This window comes from Molothrus aeneus, chromosome 2 (assembly GCF_037042795.1).
Source record: "Molothrus aeneus isolate 106 chromosome 2, BPBGC_Maene_1.0, whole genome shotgun sequence".
NCBI classification, from domain to species: Eukaryota; Metazoa; Chordata; class Aves; order Passeriformes; family Icteridae; genus Molothrus; species Molothrus aeneus.
The window spans coordinates 98,923,805-98,939,614 of NC_089647.1; the positions used below are offsets into that span (position 1 = coordinate 98,923,805).

The 15,810-nt window shown below is 36.9% G+C and overlaps 1 protein-coding gene across 3 annotated transcripts in view; it reads left to right on the forward strand.

The window, feature by feature from the left end:
* Nucleotides 1–15,643, forward strand: part of OFD1 (OFD1 centriole and centriolar satellite protein) — a 29,526-nt gene extending 13,883 nt beyond the window's left edge. For all 3 annotated transcript variants that reach the window (XM_066545361.1, XM_066545362.1, XM_066545363.1), the window contains exons 13-22: nt 363–493; nt 870–981; nt 2,435–3,091; nt 5,314–5,449; nt 8,228–8,328; nt 11,744–11,863; nt 12,929–13,059; nt 13,645–13,815; nt 14,451–14,521; nt 15,456–15,643. In XM_066545361.1, the coding sequence (XP_066401458.1) occupies nt 363–493; nt 870–981; nt 2,435–3,091; nt 5,314–5,449; nt 8,228–8,328; nt 11,744–11,863; nt 12,929–13,059; nt 13,645–13,815; nt 14,451–14,521; nt 15,456–15,501 (1,676 nt within the window). In that variant the 3' untranslated portion in view covers nt 15,502–15,643. The remainder of the gene's footprint in view (nt 1–362; nt 494–869; nt 982–2,434; nt 3,092–5,313; nt 5,450–8,227; nt 8,329–11,743; nt 11,864–12,928; nt 13,060–13,644; nt 13,816–14,450; nt 14,522–15,455) is intronic.
* Nucleotides 15,644–15,810: the final 167 nt, after the last annotated feature.

Genomic DNA, 15,810 nt, shown 5'->3' on the forward strand with positions numbered 1-15,810 from the left:
TCATGGTAAAAGAACATGGCATTGTTATTGACATGCTTGCCTGACTACAGTAATAAATACAAAGTATTTTTAATGTGCATTTCAGATTATGGGAGAGCAGAGATGTGCAGTTATGTAAGATAAGGATATGTATTTTTCTTCCAGTGTAGGATAGTCTGGGTCTAGTTCTTAAAGGACTACACCAATGAAGATTTTGGTCCTTTGTAAAAGGAAGAAGAAAAATGTCCCCAAGTACTTATTCAGACAAAGCCTTGTTATGTTCCTAAAATCAAATTGGCTTTACATGTTCATGGGGTATCGTGTAGCAAAGTGCACACTTGTTATTCTTTGTCTGAGTGTCTGGTGTTTCCCTTTTGGGGTAGAGCTGTCCCAGCCCTCGGCAGAGTACCTGGCCTGCCAAGTGGAGCTGAGGAGAGTGGAGCATTCTACAAAATTGGTGCTGGATGAATATGAAAGTCATAAGCATATGTTGGAAAAACAGCTACAAAGTGAGGTAAATTATTATTTCAAAATTATTTGAATATTTTCTTCTTCCTGTCATCTCTTTCACAATTACCCATCTGCCTGTGCAGGCCATTTGGCATGCAGTTACAAAGATTGTTTGTACAGTGCTTATTTTTATATATACAACTAAATCTAAAGAAAACAAAATATCACCACACCAAAAAACTACCAAAAAATAAAACCAACCCAACATTACCAAGTCTTACCGAGTCACCAAAATGTCAGTGCTGACTTTCAGTAGGATACTAGGTATATATGATCTGACTGGACCTGAAAAACATTTAGAAACCAAGTATTCAGCCAGTTGAGATTATTCTTGTTGTTTGAATTATGCTGGTTTTTGTTTTTCTCTTGATTTCCTATAGATTGAGCGTTGTGCCCAGTTAAAGGCCCAACTGTTAGACTCTGAAGCTACTGTCAGGAAGTTAAATATGCAGGTTGAAGAGCTGAAACTGCAAGTGAAGCAAACACAGGCAGGTGTGTATCTTACATCAGAGCAGTCCTTTATGAAGGACAAATGAAAGAAGTTCCAGAAGCTTAAAAAAACTGCAGTTGTATAGAACCAGCACATCACCAGGGAGTAGATTTCAAAGTTTAAAATCAAAATCTATTTAAAGCCCAGTTTAAAAAGGAGATTAATTTTAACCTCCTTTCAGGAAACAAAGGTAGCAGAGGAAGAAAAATACTCCTCCCTGAGCATTTGCATATATTTATTGTCTGTTTTTCCTCAGTATAAGGCCATTAATGTTTGCTGATAACATAAAGAACATTTTCCAGCAGGCAATTTGTGTTTTAATGTGTTTTGATTCTTGAACGTTCATAATAAAAATAATAAATTTGAAATTTTATTTTGTACCGCAGAAATTTAGGTCTAACTCTTAAACAGTTTTAGTCAAGTCTAAAAACTTTTGCCTAACTTATGCTTAACTTGCCCTTTAAGGGCATTAGAAACAGGGGCACTTACATAAAGCAATTCAGTCTGCTGAAGAAATGTTCTTTTAAAGATTCGTGTCTGTCAGTTTGTTAACATCAAGTATTATAAATAAAGGGGTTAGTATGTTTATTTAATGTAAAAATCTGGAATTCAATTCTGCAATGATCATACATTACATACAACATGTTGTCTCATAGCTCAGTATATGCAATATTTTACATTTCATACTATTCACTAGACTTACACGTACATTTATGGTACACATATCGGTACCATTTGGAATTGGAAATTTGTTATATGAAAATAGCAAATATATATTTTAATTAAATGACTGAAAGTACTGTAGGGACTTTCATTTTACATCAGAGTTAATGAAGTCATTGAAGAACCAATTGTGTAGAATAAAAACAAGTTTGTAAATTTGCTGAAAGATACAGCAGATTGGTCTTTTGGGCTTGTTGAAGCATGCAAGTGTATGGAAGCGGACTGCCACAAAACACTCAGTTTAACTGACAATTTTAGAGTGCTTTTAATGAAAAAAACAAAACAAAACATTTTCTATGTCCTGTGTTGTTTTTCTCCAAAATTACTTTTTGATTTAAATGAAGGGAATCTTTATTGTGGCATGCCCTGTGTTCCTTAGACTTTACCAGCATAAGATATAACATGTCCAAAGTGGTAATGTTTTCATGTTTGCTTATTTACTTAAACATAACTATGTACTCTACAATGTTCTTTTTTAAATTAATGGTGGTTTTACGTGGAAGAACTATATCTTTTAAAAATCGCAGTGATAATTTGCAGCTTTGAAGCTTTATTAAAAATACATTTAAATAAATTTCAATTAAACTATTAAATTCTCAAAATGTAAACCAATTCCGTGGTAGAATAATTTTGATCAAATTGGAATTTAAATGCCATGTTTTACTATTTTTGCTTTGCTGTGGGTCTCCCTCCCTCTCTTTAGTGTCACTTATTCCTCTTGCTACTGTTTAGCTCTGGAGAATGAGGTGTATCGGAACCCAAAGCCATCGCTCGTTGACCGCTCCGTCCTCGATTTCCTGGGAGACAGGACGGGGGACAGGCTGGTGCCCCATGACATTTACGTGGATGGCGCGTTCCCGAGGAAGCCACTCCTGCCCAATGTGGGGACAGCCAGCACCATGCCAGGGCCTGGCTGTCACCTGCAGCTGCCCCTGTCCGATGTGGGGACGGCCAGCACCGTGCCAGGGCCACGCGGCGCCTCCCCGGACTCTGACCTGGAGTGCATCGCGCAGGCCCGGGCCAGGGTGAAGGAGCTGGAAAAGGAGGCCGAGTTCTTGGAAGAAGCCTACAGGAGTTACCAGCACAGAGTTATGCTGAGTGCAGCTGCAAGCAGAACACCAAGCAAGATGCAGCCTCCTTTAATTCTGCAGTGTCCTCTTAGTAGCAAGCCTTTGTCTACCCAGCAGGAACTGGTAGAGCATAATCCCAGCTGCCCACATTCCCCTCTGGGCAGTCCAAGAGGTGAGGAGCACATCAAAAGCACTGGGCAGGTCGATATCTTTAAAACTTCCTTCACGCCACCACGCAGAGGAGCATCTTCAAGGCGCCTTTCTTCTACTCCCATTTCCAAACCAAAGAAAGACCTCAATAACAAGAGAATTCCAGATGGTAAGTCTCATTTGTTAATGGGGTGCAGTAATGGGTTTTGCTTACTGTTCCTCTTGTGCTCTGGGAACAGAAAGATTTAGCAGTGTTAGTCATGGACTCGTTAATTGCTAAGATGCAGAAGTCAGGAGATGTGGTTTTGCAGGAGACAGAATATACCAGCTGCTTGGAGTATTGCTTCTTCCTGGAAACAAGTACTGGAGAAGCATGTTTACGTTCCCTCAACATACTCTAGGGAGCTTTCAAGAGAAGACTACATCATATAAATCCCTACAGGTGTAACTTCATGAATATACAGAGTTTAATTCAAAACTTGCTATTAAGTGTAACTTTGAACATTAACTGTAGTTTCTTAACTCTCCTATATTTCTAACCTTTCATTTAACTGTTGTAGTTAAAAGTGTGTGGCAGAAAATGTCTTTGTCTTCTCTTAAATCATGCTTTCCAGTCTGAAAGGTCCAGATTTCCTTTTGTTTGTTCTTTTTGTGTGACATCTTTATGAAATACTCCTCAGCAATTGTAAGGAGGAAGGACCTAGTTTTGAAAAATTTTCATTTGCTATTAATATCACAGTTTCTAATAATTGCTTAGTCTTTTTTTTTTTAAGGACAGTACTCAGAAAAGCAAGCAAAATAGAAACAAAATGTAAAAAACCAATCTGTTGTTTCAAATCTGAAGTACATCTGCTTCTTGAGTGATGCAATTTTTTTCACCCTGGCTCGAAGTGGATTTAATAAAATTAAAAAAGAGACAGTAACAAAAAAAAGATAATGATCAGCTGCTCCATGAAGGAAGGTTAAATACAAGGGCAGCTTAGTTTGAAAGAAGGATGGCTGTGGGAAATCTGGAAAACAATGAGCGATGTGAAGAAGGTGAAAAGGGATCAACCGATTACTGTTTCACAGACCCCAGAATCCCCTGACATTGAAAGGAAATAAAATATAAAGCTTTTTCATACCATGAGTAAGTTGTGTAATTCATTGCTTCTGTGAGAACAAGCATAGATGCAGGAATACAACTTCTCTGTCAGGGTGATCCAAAAAAGTATTGATTGGAGAAACGTTGGGATGGGTGTTGCCAGCAGTAAGATACAAGTATTCTCCTTTTTCAACTTTAGTTTTCTTTAGTAGTGGGCACTGTTAGAAACAGGTTACAACACTGATTGATTGTGGCTATCCCTGTGTTTCTGCATGTAGAGTATCATACTCTTAGATGTTACTAAAAACATCTTTGAGACTTCAACTTCCAAAGCAATCTTTCATGTTGTAAGTTCTCTCTGTCAGTTTCTATATAAAATACCCACAGACTATTTGTTTAACACTGCACGCAAACAAAATCTTTCATAATACTAGGGTTTTGTTGAAAACTTTGGAAATGTTAAAACTATATTTGTGTGCAGAACCTGAACAATCTGTCTTGTCTTTGTACTGTTCAGGAGCTAGTTACAGGATGGTAGATCTCTTTTTTTCCATTGGATCTGTTATTTGCTTAGTGCACAAAATTGGAGAGGGGTAAGAATTGAATAACAAAGGAGCGTGCATTACCTGACTCAGGAGTTACAGAAATGGAGTGGTGTGGAGTGTAGGAAACCAGGCTGAACCTGGGTGATAGAATATTAAAGTTAGCTTCAATGCTGTTAGTGGGATTTGTCAGCTCCCACTTGGATTGCTTCCCCACTGAGATGTCACTTCTCCCTCATGAGTCTTCTGAGGAGTGCTTTTATATTGGTGTATATATATATTACTCTTTTCTGCTAAAGATGGCTGAAGCACCAGGTGTGATTTTGCTAGAAAATTCTTAAGTCATTCTGGAAGCTTCTGTGGAGCTTTTTGGTGCTGTTGGAAATACCAGTCTGAACAGCTCAGGGTGAATTTAAAGAGGTAGAAGATACCATGCATGTGAGTCTGAGATTTGTGTTTCCTTTAAGTGAGGCTAAGTGCAGCTCAGTTGTCAGCACCTGTCTCTGGAGAATGGAGAATGAAAGGAAGAAGTATATTCTCCTCTAAAATACTTACAGTTGGCAGATCCAACAGCTGTTCTACTGCATAATCTGCAAGTAGAAGGATTATGCAGTTTTTCATTTTCCTTTAAACTAGCTCATGCATTTGACTGTTTTTCTTCCTAGGTCCATGCACATTGAACCAATAACGCATGTGTTGTACAACCTTGTCTGAGAAATAGTAGCACAAATAGCTAATACAAATTGTGGAATTTTTATTCTGCAGAGAGCATCAAGAGCTCATCCTTTACCTCTTCACAGCAGAGTGTTGACCAGGTTCTTTCTCCTATTTCAAAGCGATGTTTGCTTTCATCTCCTGAGACTGTTCCTTCCTCGCCATCCAGTCATGGCCAGAAAATCAGGTAACATTGTTTACAAAGCAACATTTTTAACCTGCTTTTTAAAGAAACATTTATCTAATTGCTCACAGTGGTAGCTGCTTTTACAAATCAAGCAAGCCATTGATTTTATAAGTGAAAACTTTTCTAAAGATGAATAAGGATTACCATTTTAAATATCATGCCTCAAGTGGAACCTAGTTATAAAAAACCAGAAACACTTTGCTCTGAGCAAAGCCATGTCTCTTTATTGTGTCTCTTTTTTTCACATCTGTGTCCTGACTGATGAGCTTCTGCTAATTGAAGCATTTGAATTTCTGCTTCCTGTTTGAGAATTTAAATCAAGGCAATTCTACATTCTCATTTCATTCATTAACAAGCTGTAATGCTAAATTTATTACTTCTTTTCTTTCTCTGAAGAGCTTGTCCATGTGCCTGTTTTCAAAGTAGGATTTTCCAGTCTCCTTTGCATGTGGGAATGGGATGGGTAGCACAGCTTTTCTCTTGTTGTTTTTTTTTCTTTTTAATATCTTTTTAAGGTAAATGAATAACTTGACAAAATTAGACTGCATTAAAATGGCTTCTCTTTTGTCTCTGTATCTCCTATTTCCATGTCTGGAGTTCTTCTGTTCTTAATGGCCAGTGTTGCCTCCACTCTCCAAAACTAAAAATCTTGAATATGTGCCTTCAGAAGCAGCTCTAGGATTTAACTTCTACTATTTTTTTCCTCAGAAGAGACATCTGAATTGTCCTTAACCTGCTAGCCATCATTCCTGATTTGGTGGCTGAAGAGAGACAGCTTGTGCTGGGGCAGCTCTAGCAGGCATTGTAGGCCTTTCTTATTTTGTTGTTTATCAAGGCCTCAACATACATTTAATGCAGAGAGGGTCTCTTATCTGGTTATTTTGCAAGAGCCTTTACGTTTTTTGTTTTCAAAATGAGCTGTTGGGATATTTAGGGACTGTTAGGTCAGTTTCCTTTAAGTATTCCCTTCAGGCTGTGTCTCCTTTCCCTACCCATTCACATTTTCTGTGGTATGTCTCAGATTTCTTGTACTTCTCTGACAGACCTTAAAAAGTGGAGGTTGAATGTTAACCTGCATGTTAGGGTGATAGGGGAAAATGCTCTAATCCTGTGAGGGACTGCACTTCTTTGAAGGATTTTGTAGACTCCATCCTGCTTGAAGAGTGAACAGTGTGAGCATGTTATGAGGACAGACCTGGGTCTGGGAAGGCAGCTATAGTTTGTTGTTGCGTTGCTTTCTTGGGTTTCTTATGACAAAGCAAGGGTATAAGGTCCCAATAATTGTCATGAACTTGCTGCTTTCCCAAGACTTTCTCAAAGGAAAAACATTCTTTTGTTGCGTATTTTTAAATTCATGTGCCTTGGACTGTTTTCTGTTGCATGAAATATTTGAGAAATGCATGTGTGGGCTTTTCCAGTTATTTACTCTTATTATTAGGCAAATGCCACATCACTGATGTGTATTGTGGGATTAGTTTATGACCTGTAGATTTTAAGTGGCAATGGGAACATCTTTGAAAAGGCAAGAAAAGCGAATATGATGCTGTAACGTCCGTGACAAGCTGTTAGAAGTCAGAGCTCAGTCAATGGGGAAGAACAATTGCTTCTGCAACTAGAGAGCTCCTTGTTTATTTATGTTCCAAGATATGAGTGGTATGAAGGAAACCAGTAAACACAGACAGGAAGACTAAGTGATAAGGCAGATTATTACCTAATTTTTTTTTTTGTTTGTTTGGCCTGAAGAAACCAGTTGAGGGTTGTTGCTGAGGCAGTGGTTCTCTGTCTTTCTAGAAGTGTTGCAGGACACGGTATTGAAGAAAGTGACATGCATGTCCTTGAACTTCACACCCTTGAGAATTATTTAGCACTTAACCATTTCTGTGAAGGAAAGACTCAAAACATGAAATGGATTTCCAAAACTTGAAATTTCATTTACTCTATCCTATTTAATTTACAGGCTGTTTTTCCCCACTGACATCACTGAACTATCCTTTTGGCAATGCAGATTTATTTTTTTCTTATGAACAAATCTCATTGTTGGGGGTATGTTTGCTATTGTTTGTATTGTTTGTTCTCCACTTTTGCCCCACCTGTATTCCTTAGAAATTGTAAGCACAAACAGGCTGTGATGAAGAGCACCAGCTGGTGTGAAGTAAGCTCCTTTATGAAGTGCTGATGCTGAATTTCATTAGTGACCTGCACTCCTTTTGCTGTTCTGGTTCTGGTCAGAGTTTAGTAGCTGGGTCACGTGGGAGACATTGTTCTTTCATATTATCTTTGTGATGAGATAAACAGGGATTTAGAATGAGGGCACTAACCCCATTTTGATAGAACCCAGATTTTCACCCCTGCATCTCTTGTTTTGCCAGACATCTAATCCTAATACATTTCAAACACATCTGTTAAGATGATAACAAAATGGGAATTAAACAGTAACACAAAGCTTAAAAAGGCAAATTTCTTTGTTTCAGTTGACTGTCACAATTTATTGTATTTCTCTTTTTTTATGTTTTTTCTTACTCTTTTTATTTTGTTTTAATGTAATAAAATTATGTCATGTAAAGACCTTGGGGAAAGGTTGAAGGGGAATGCAGTGGACTTTTGGTAAAAGTTAGAGAACTGGATTAAAATACCTTAAATTTGAGTCAGAAAGTTTGATGGATTTTAGGTTTGGTTTAGTCTGTTGCTTAACATATGAGTGAATTTCAGATGGCTATTTGCTTACAAGTTCAGCATTTATATTTATTAACTTATTTATATTCTTCCTTATTTTTTCAGACTTCAGAGTCAACAAACAGATAAACAAGATCTCAGTGATATTCACAAACCAGAGAAACTAAGGTATGAGGATCTTGAAGAACACATTTCTACTCTTGAAGGTAAGTTTTAGTGCATTTCAGACAGTTTGTTTAACACCTTAGGGCTTAACAGTATAGGATAACTGTCTTCATAGTTTTAAGACTGCAGTTGGAGAGAAAAATTTCTGACTGATTTTGGAATTAGGGAAAACCAATGTCTCAGATGATGGAGTATTAAATTTCTTTATTCTTGCATCTTTAGGTAAGTGTATATAGTAATAAGCAGACATTAAATTGAGTTGGTTCTGAAATTTATAACATAAATTTGTTCAGAAATCTTGCATAACTTTGTTCTGATTAATGCTGTAGGTCTGACAGTTGCTTTGGAATGTTTTAACATGGTGTAGAAATTTTTTTTAAATAGGAAAGTGTATTAGTATGTGAACTAAATTGAGGCTTTATTATATTTGCTGCATAAATTAGAACCAGGTTATAAGTCTAAAGATAGGTTTCTGTAGCTATTGCATGCACTCTTGATTCTTCCTTCATAATTGAGGCTTAAATAGTAGTATGAATTAGAAGTTGCTTTAGGTTGCATGTAAATGTGGGAAGAAAGAACTCTTGCAGTTAATCAAAGGAACTCTTATGCAGTTAATCAGCATTTCTGAGTTGTTTTGGAACATGTGGTTCAGTTACTGAAACTTGAATTTTGTCCCTTTTTTTTCTCTGAGGTCAGTATTCCATTTATTTGCATTTCTTCTCTCTGTTGATTGCAGGCTATAAAATGTTTTCTTCTCTCCCTGTGCTGCAGGGTTGGTTTTCAAAAATCTTTGACATAACTAAGGCAGTGTAGAAATAAGAGGGTAATCAAACTTGGTGTCCTTTATAGCCATTTGTGTATGGAGTGAGAAATAGAAGCAGTTACAGGCCTTACTTAGAGTGACATCCTAATGTTGAACCTTAGCAGCCTTATCTCCCATGAAACTGTGGGTTTAAAGTAAAAGAAGCTGTCAATGAGGAATATGTGAACAGCCAGCTAACCTTTCCTATTTGCAGATTTCATGAGGTCTGTAAAGTCCTGAGGCTTGGTGGACATGTGGCATTGTGTGGTGTAACTGAACTCATAGGTGGTGAAGAGATTGTCGTTGTTGCTGGGAGAGTCAGGGACATTTTCTTGGAAACCAGTGATTCTATCTGGTGTCAGTGTTTTCAGACTGGCTTCTTCTTTTGGCTGTGGTTAGGTCATATGGAAGATAGAGTGGAGCCCTTGCTCACTCTCCTGACCCTGTGAGAATATGGCTTTCAGTATTTTAAAAACAAGCAACCAAAAAAGATGTTTGTTTAAATAGCAGATGTGCTGATAGTGTTCAGTGATAACTGGCAGAAGATAATGCATCATCTGTGCATTTCATCTGTGAGGCTTTACTCATTACTCAGCTGGTTTTATTTCTCTCATTTATTTCTTTTATAAGCTTTAAATGCATTATTTGAATATGAACCAAGCCTGTAGCCACTAATGGTTTCTACTCATCTCACATTTTAATTAGACTTATATTTATTTGTTAAATTTTGTATGGGACACTTTTGGGAATACATTACATATTTCACTTCTATTTTATTACATATGACAACAGACTGGCATTTTCTTGGCAATTAGGGCTGAGTAGATGCTGTGCCCAGGTAAGGTACTAATGAATCATTTGCTGATGTGTGGTGGTCAGTCATTGTAAGAGTTCACATATGCTGATGATTTCTCAATCAACAGTACTTTAGTTGGGTGAGCCTACCTCAACCATCTCTGTATGTAGGAGGAAATCAGATTGGCTGAAAAGGGGAGGAGGTGGTTCAGGAGAAATTGCAGGGAGAGGTGGGTAAGAAAGTAAAATCTAAGAAGTAAATACAGAAAAAGATATAGTGAAGGATGAAGTTGATAACGGTAAAAAAAATCTATGACATAAAGGAGATACCAGAAAATATGGAAGTCTTTAAGTGCTACTGTGAGTGGGTTCTGGAAAGAAAAGATCAGCAGATTATTTTGGCAGCAATTGTTTCTGGGGGATGTGCTTGTCTTAAGGGAATAATGCATCTCTTTCAGTCCACCCTTAAAAAGGGAGTGAAAGTGTACAGAGTTAGCTTTTTTCCCTCCTTTGCAGACTAGTTAATTTAACATGGTTTTTACTATTAATGGTTCTGGTTTGGGTTTCTTTGTTTGTTTATGTTGTTAGCAGTCATTTTGAGGTTAGAAGTAATATTTAACTGGGGCAAGTTTATGAAAGGATTTTTTTTTAAATTTAAATACACCTGATGCTTATTGGTGCTTCATATGGAAATAATGTTGTTGTTGATAGCTTTATAATTAAGAGAGAGCAACAAAACAGAATAGATTTTCTTTTGAGTGTGATAGCCCATTATTTTAGTCTTACAAAACACCCCATATATAGAATTTATTTTCCTAGGTGAAGCTGGTAGGAATTCCTCTTCCTTTCTTTCAGTAAGAAACTGAAAACATTCTCCTAGCTTAGAATGACAGCTTAACAGAAATTTTCTGTTTCCTGTTATGCTTTCATCTATAGTTCTTTTAAAAGAGTTTTAATTTGAAGAAATTTAGAGAGATAATCATTCAGAGAGAAAGAGGCTGATCAGTTTGGTTGACTTGGGTTTTTTCATGTAAAATATTTCAGTTTCATTATTATGTGAAAAAGAAAAATCTTGAGACATTGCTAGTATACGAAGGATGAAAATTGATGTTTTCTAAAGCTTTACCCAAAACCTAAAGAGATATATAGAGTATCTGTTCTGTGTTAGACCAAGTGCTTGGGGGAATAGTCCTGTGTACTTCAGGTTGGCTATCTAGAGATAATGGCCACATCTTGTTTTAGCTCTTTTTTTCTGCCTCCCATGAAATGAGATAATAGCAGTCTGCATATTTGCAAATCAGTAATTTAAAAGCAGTTGAATATCACAGCAATGATCAAAGAGGAAGGACAGTAATTGTGGTTTTGTGAATTCAGAGCCAACCTTGCACAGGGAAAAGATAGTATAATGTAGAATATCTGAGTTAGCAGCATCCATCCTGTGCACTGAAGAAGGCAAAGATCCCATTAAAGAGTGTGTGACCAGATAGTTAAAGATTATTTTTATATGCATAAAAACTATGAGCTGAACTTGGATACACAATTTTTCTGTTACTTGTATCTTGATTTTGTCAAGAAATGAAAACATCTTGGGTTTCTGTTGTATATTTCTACAGTTTTGGCTTTATAAACAAATGTGTTCCAATAGCTAATTTCAAAACTAACAATTCTGTAATTAAGGAAGCAAGTACAGCCTATGATAATTCTTAATTCTCAGAGAGATGATCAAGTTGAAGGGAAAATGCTCAATTAGTGCTGATATTTTTGTGTTCTAATTTAGCCATTCCCACACTCTGTCCATTGCTGTGCTCCACTTTTGCAATTACAAAATAATGAAGCCATTGTTCAAAATTCTTCTCCAGATCAGGGAGACATACCAGAGGAGTGTGAAAGTGATGTCTTGCATCCATCTGGGGACACTGTCCATGGAAACTGTGTCACAGCCCCTGTGCCAGCAGCAGCCACTTCACTGCAGGACTTGAGTGAGTTCTCAGCTCAGACACAAAAGAAAGTACCCTTTTAAAGTGTCAAATGTGTAACACAGAAAGACAAATATTTAAGAGTCTGTAGGTATATGTAGGCTGGTGTGGTTGAAAAATTTTCCAGAAAGTGCCATTTCTGTAATAAAGAGAAAAGAGTGTTTTCCTTTGCTTTTTTTGTATGATGACGTTTTTCATCCTGGCTTTAGTTAAATTTGCTTTTAATTTAAACATTCTTGCCACCCATCCCACCTCCCCCATCCAGCCTCTTGTGAGATGATTTTTTTCTTTTGGGTAATTATTAAATATAATTTCTGGTTTTGATAGGAATGAGACATTAAATGTTTTGAAGAATTTTATGTACTGCTTGTCTGGATTTTTTAAAATTTATTCTTGACTCTGTTGGTGAACTGTATTATCACAATGCAGTTTTAATTCTTTGACTAGATGAGAATAATATCTCATATATAGTCAGCATATGCTGCTTTTCTAATTGTTCTAGATGCAAACATTATGGTTCTTTTTATTTAGAGAAGGGTTTTTTAGCTTCTCATGATTCCCAGTCCTTAGTTTGCCCATCTCATTGCTATCCAATGCTGTTCTTTGTACACAGCTTTTTAAATGCATTGGTCATATCAGCAGCATGCCCTGCAATACTTTTCCAAGGGGTTTTAGATACTTTGCTTTATAAATACAAAGAATTGTATCCAACCACATTACAGAGGGGGGAAGAATACAGTAACATGGACTTTGGGATAAGAAAGGTTTGTTTAATAAGAATAGCCATGAAAGGAATGAGAAGCACAGATCTGTCAAATCTCTGGCCTGTACTTTGGCACTACTCCTTAACTCTTGGTGAGTCCTTTATCAGACTAGAAAATGTTTAGAGGTGGGAAAACACATTAGCCCATACCCAAGAGGAAGTTCAGTGGATGTACAAACAACACATGCAGTTGTTTTTCATTTGCTGTTAACATTATACAGGAACCTGGTACTGATTTCTATGCTCTTGTAATGATTACTGAACTACATAAATCAAATTACAGATGTTGAAATAATTTTTCACAGTGGTGCTGGATCAAAGGCAGATTGAAGAACAGAACAGAGAAGTTGAGCAAAACTTAGAAGAAGAAAGGAAAGAGAAAGAGCAGGAAACTTTGGAAAACGAGCAAAAAGAAGTGGAGAAGCTTTATGAAGAGGTGGTAATTTAATTTCTGACAGTAATGCAGCCTTGTAGTGGCTTGCATTTTAGGATTATTATATGTGTTTCTTGGTTAAAAGTAGATTTTTTTTCCATAAAGTGGAAGTAGTAGAGGCTAAGTTATTTTATTTACTTTATGTGTGATTAACCAGTCTAACTAGAGTGTCTCCTTATGCCAAGTGACTTTTTCACTGGAAACAGATGCCTTTCCTTCCCTGCCTCATGTAACTGGAAGCTACAATTTTATGGCCACTGTCACCACGCTGTTGGAACAAACTGAACATTTGCTGTCTCTGTGGTGTGGCCACTGCAGGTGGGGACACCACCAGAATGTGTTCATGTCCATCTGTCAGGATTTCCAGGGTACTCTGGGAAGCAGAGGGTATAAGGAGACCTTGAGTTTGCTTAAATCCCTTTGAGCTTAAACACTTAGTGTTTAGTGTTCTGGATTTTTAGCTCCTGTTTAATACTGTTTAGACTGGTGTGTTTTACTGAGTTTAAGGGGGAATTTTGGATGTATTACAGGTATTAAGATAGAAATGTATTTTTCTAATCAGTATTTTTTTTTGTGTGTGTCTTAAAGTGTATCCGAGACTCAGTGAAAACAAATGAAGAAATAGAAGATAAAGAGGGAGTAAAATCTGAGCATGGTAGCACTGCTGCTGAAAATAATGTAAAGGATCCTCCTTCCAATCCATTAGAAAAATACATGAGAATAATTCAGCAGAGCAGAGAGCAGGAACTGGCAAACAAGGTGATTATTCTCAAAACACAGTCCCAAAAATATTATTGACCAATTTGTGTCTTGCTAGGCTTGCTTAGAATGAAAACAATTTTCACATTTAATTTTTTCTTCATTTATAAACTTTATGTAGCAACCTGCAGAGCAGAGTGTTTGGATTTGTATTGGAAAAGTGTGATGATCCAAAAGAAAAAACATGGGAAACTTTGTTCTGTAAGGGTTACTGGTATCCTCTGGGTGGAGGGTTTGTTAGTTTGTTTTTTAAGGTACCAGGACAGTATTTAAAAGTCCTCAATTTTTAGCTTAAACTGCATTTAAGTACGGTTTGAAGCTACGCACGTCAGGTTGTGTTCCTGTAACACAACAGAATTTATTCTGGCAAAATGGAAAATTGAACTGTTAAAGAAGAGGTATGGGTGGACATTACTTCAGTGAAGGAATGCAGGATGCTTTTGTTCAGACATGATCCCAATCTAAATTTCCAAAGTGTTACTATTCTAGATCCAGTGTAGCATTTATAGAAATAGGGTTGGTCCTTTGGAAGATTTTTATTTTCAGTTATGAGCCTTAAAAATCCAGATACTATTATTAGATCACTTTGACATTAGAACTGGTTAGAGAAAGTGTATTTTCCTCTTGGTTACTAGGATTCAAAAAAAGAAGAAATAAGAGAAGGGTCACCTTCAGAAGGACTTCTATCTACTGAAAATGATGACAGGTAAGGCTCATGTATGCATCACTTCTAGTACGCCATACTAACAAATTATAATAATAACAACTCTAATATATAGTTGTAATAGATTTAGTATGAATTATGTTAAGAGACATCTGCCTCCTTAGAAACCCAAATAAATTATTAATCAAAAGCAATTGTATCAGAAAAATTGAGGATCCCTCCAATTCTTGTACATGCAAGTTAAGCACTGTATGTAACTCACATCTGAGAGCTGCACTTTATGATCTGTTTCAGTAGTTGTGGCACTCATAACTTTTTCACAGAGAGCTGGAGTTTGAGGGATTGTTCTTGGGTGATGACAGCCTGGGTAAAAGTTTGTCTGTGCTGCACCTCACCATAGTCTGTTCCTAGCTTTGATTTTTCAGTAGCATTGTGGACTTTTAAGATGCTTTATTCAGAGATTTTGTCTGCCTCCACTGAGTCACAACAACCCAGGCATTTCCTCTGCTTCTCTCTAGGCATTGATAAATACAGATGAATGTTTTAGTTGCTTGCAAGAGAAAAACCAAACAATCCTCCTCCAAATCTTTCAGTTTTTCCGAGATGTAGAATTGAAAATAAGCAAAAAATATGGAGCAGTTAGAAAAAAACCCCATAAAGGTTCACTGGGACTATAGTAATGATTCACCATTGTCTGTGCTGTTAAACATAGCAGACCCTACCCTGCTGCTCCTGAATTGGCACCAGTTGTGTTGTTTTCCCTTGGTGAGCACTATACAAGATAGTTCTGCTTTTTGAGGTGATGGCTTTTAGTTAATGAAGGCCCAAATCCTCCTGCTTTAGGGTTGGTTTTATTGCCAGCAGTTCACTGGAACAGCAAAGGCAGTCTCTTCTGTTTTAAAATGAGCATTAAGATTTAAGATAAACTACATTAACTCGTACCACTTTCTTTTCCTCCCTCCTATAATCAATATAGTCTTGCAGACATTTCTCATGGAGACGTGGATGAAAGCTTCTGGTGAACCATAACTACTGATATTTTAATTTTTATTATTATTATGAGAAAGATATTTTTAAGTCGTTTTGTGCCTTTAATAAATGTTAGGCAGCAACACTGTGGGCTGTGTAATTATAAATTAATAAAGCTGATTTTGATCTGTTTCATCACTTCAGTCATTCGTTTCAAACAGGGAGTCCTGATGTGTTACTAATCCAAGAGGAAGCCCTTGGGTGGGGTGAGAGAAAGAACAAAGCAGGGAACAGAAACTGATCAGTATGTTTGGGTAGATTTGTGTTGGCACTGAATTCCTCTAAACTTTGTCAATTTTACC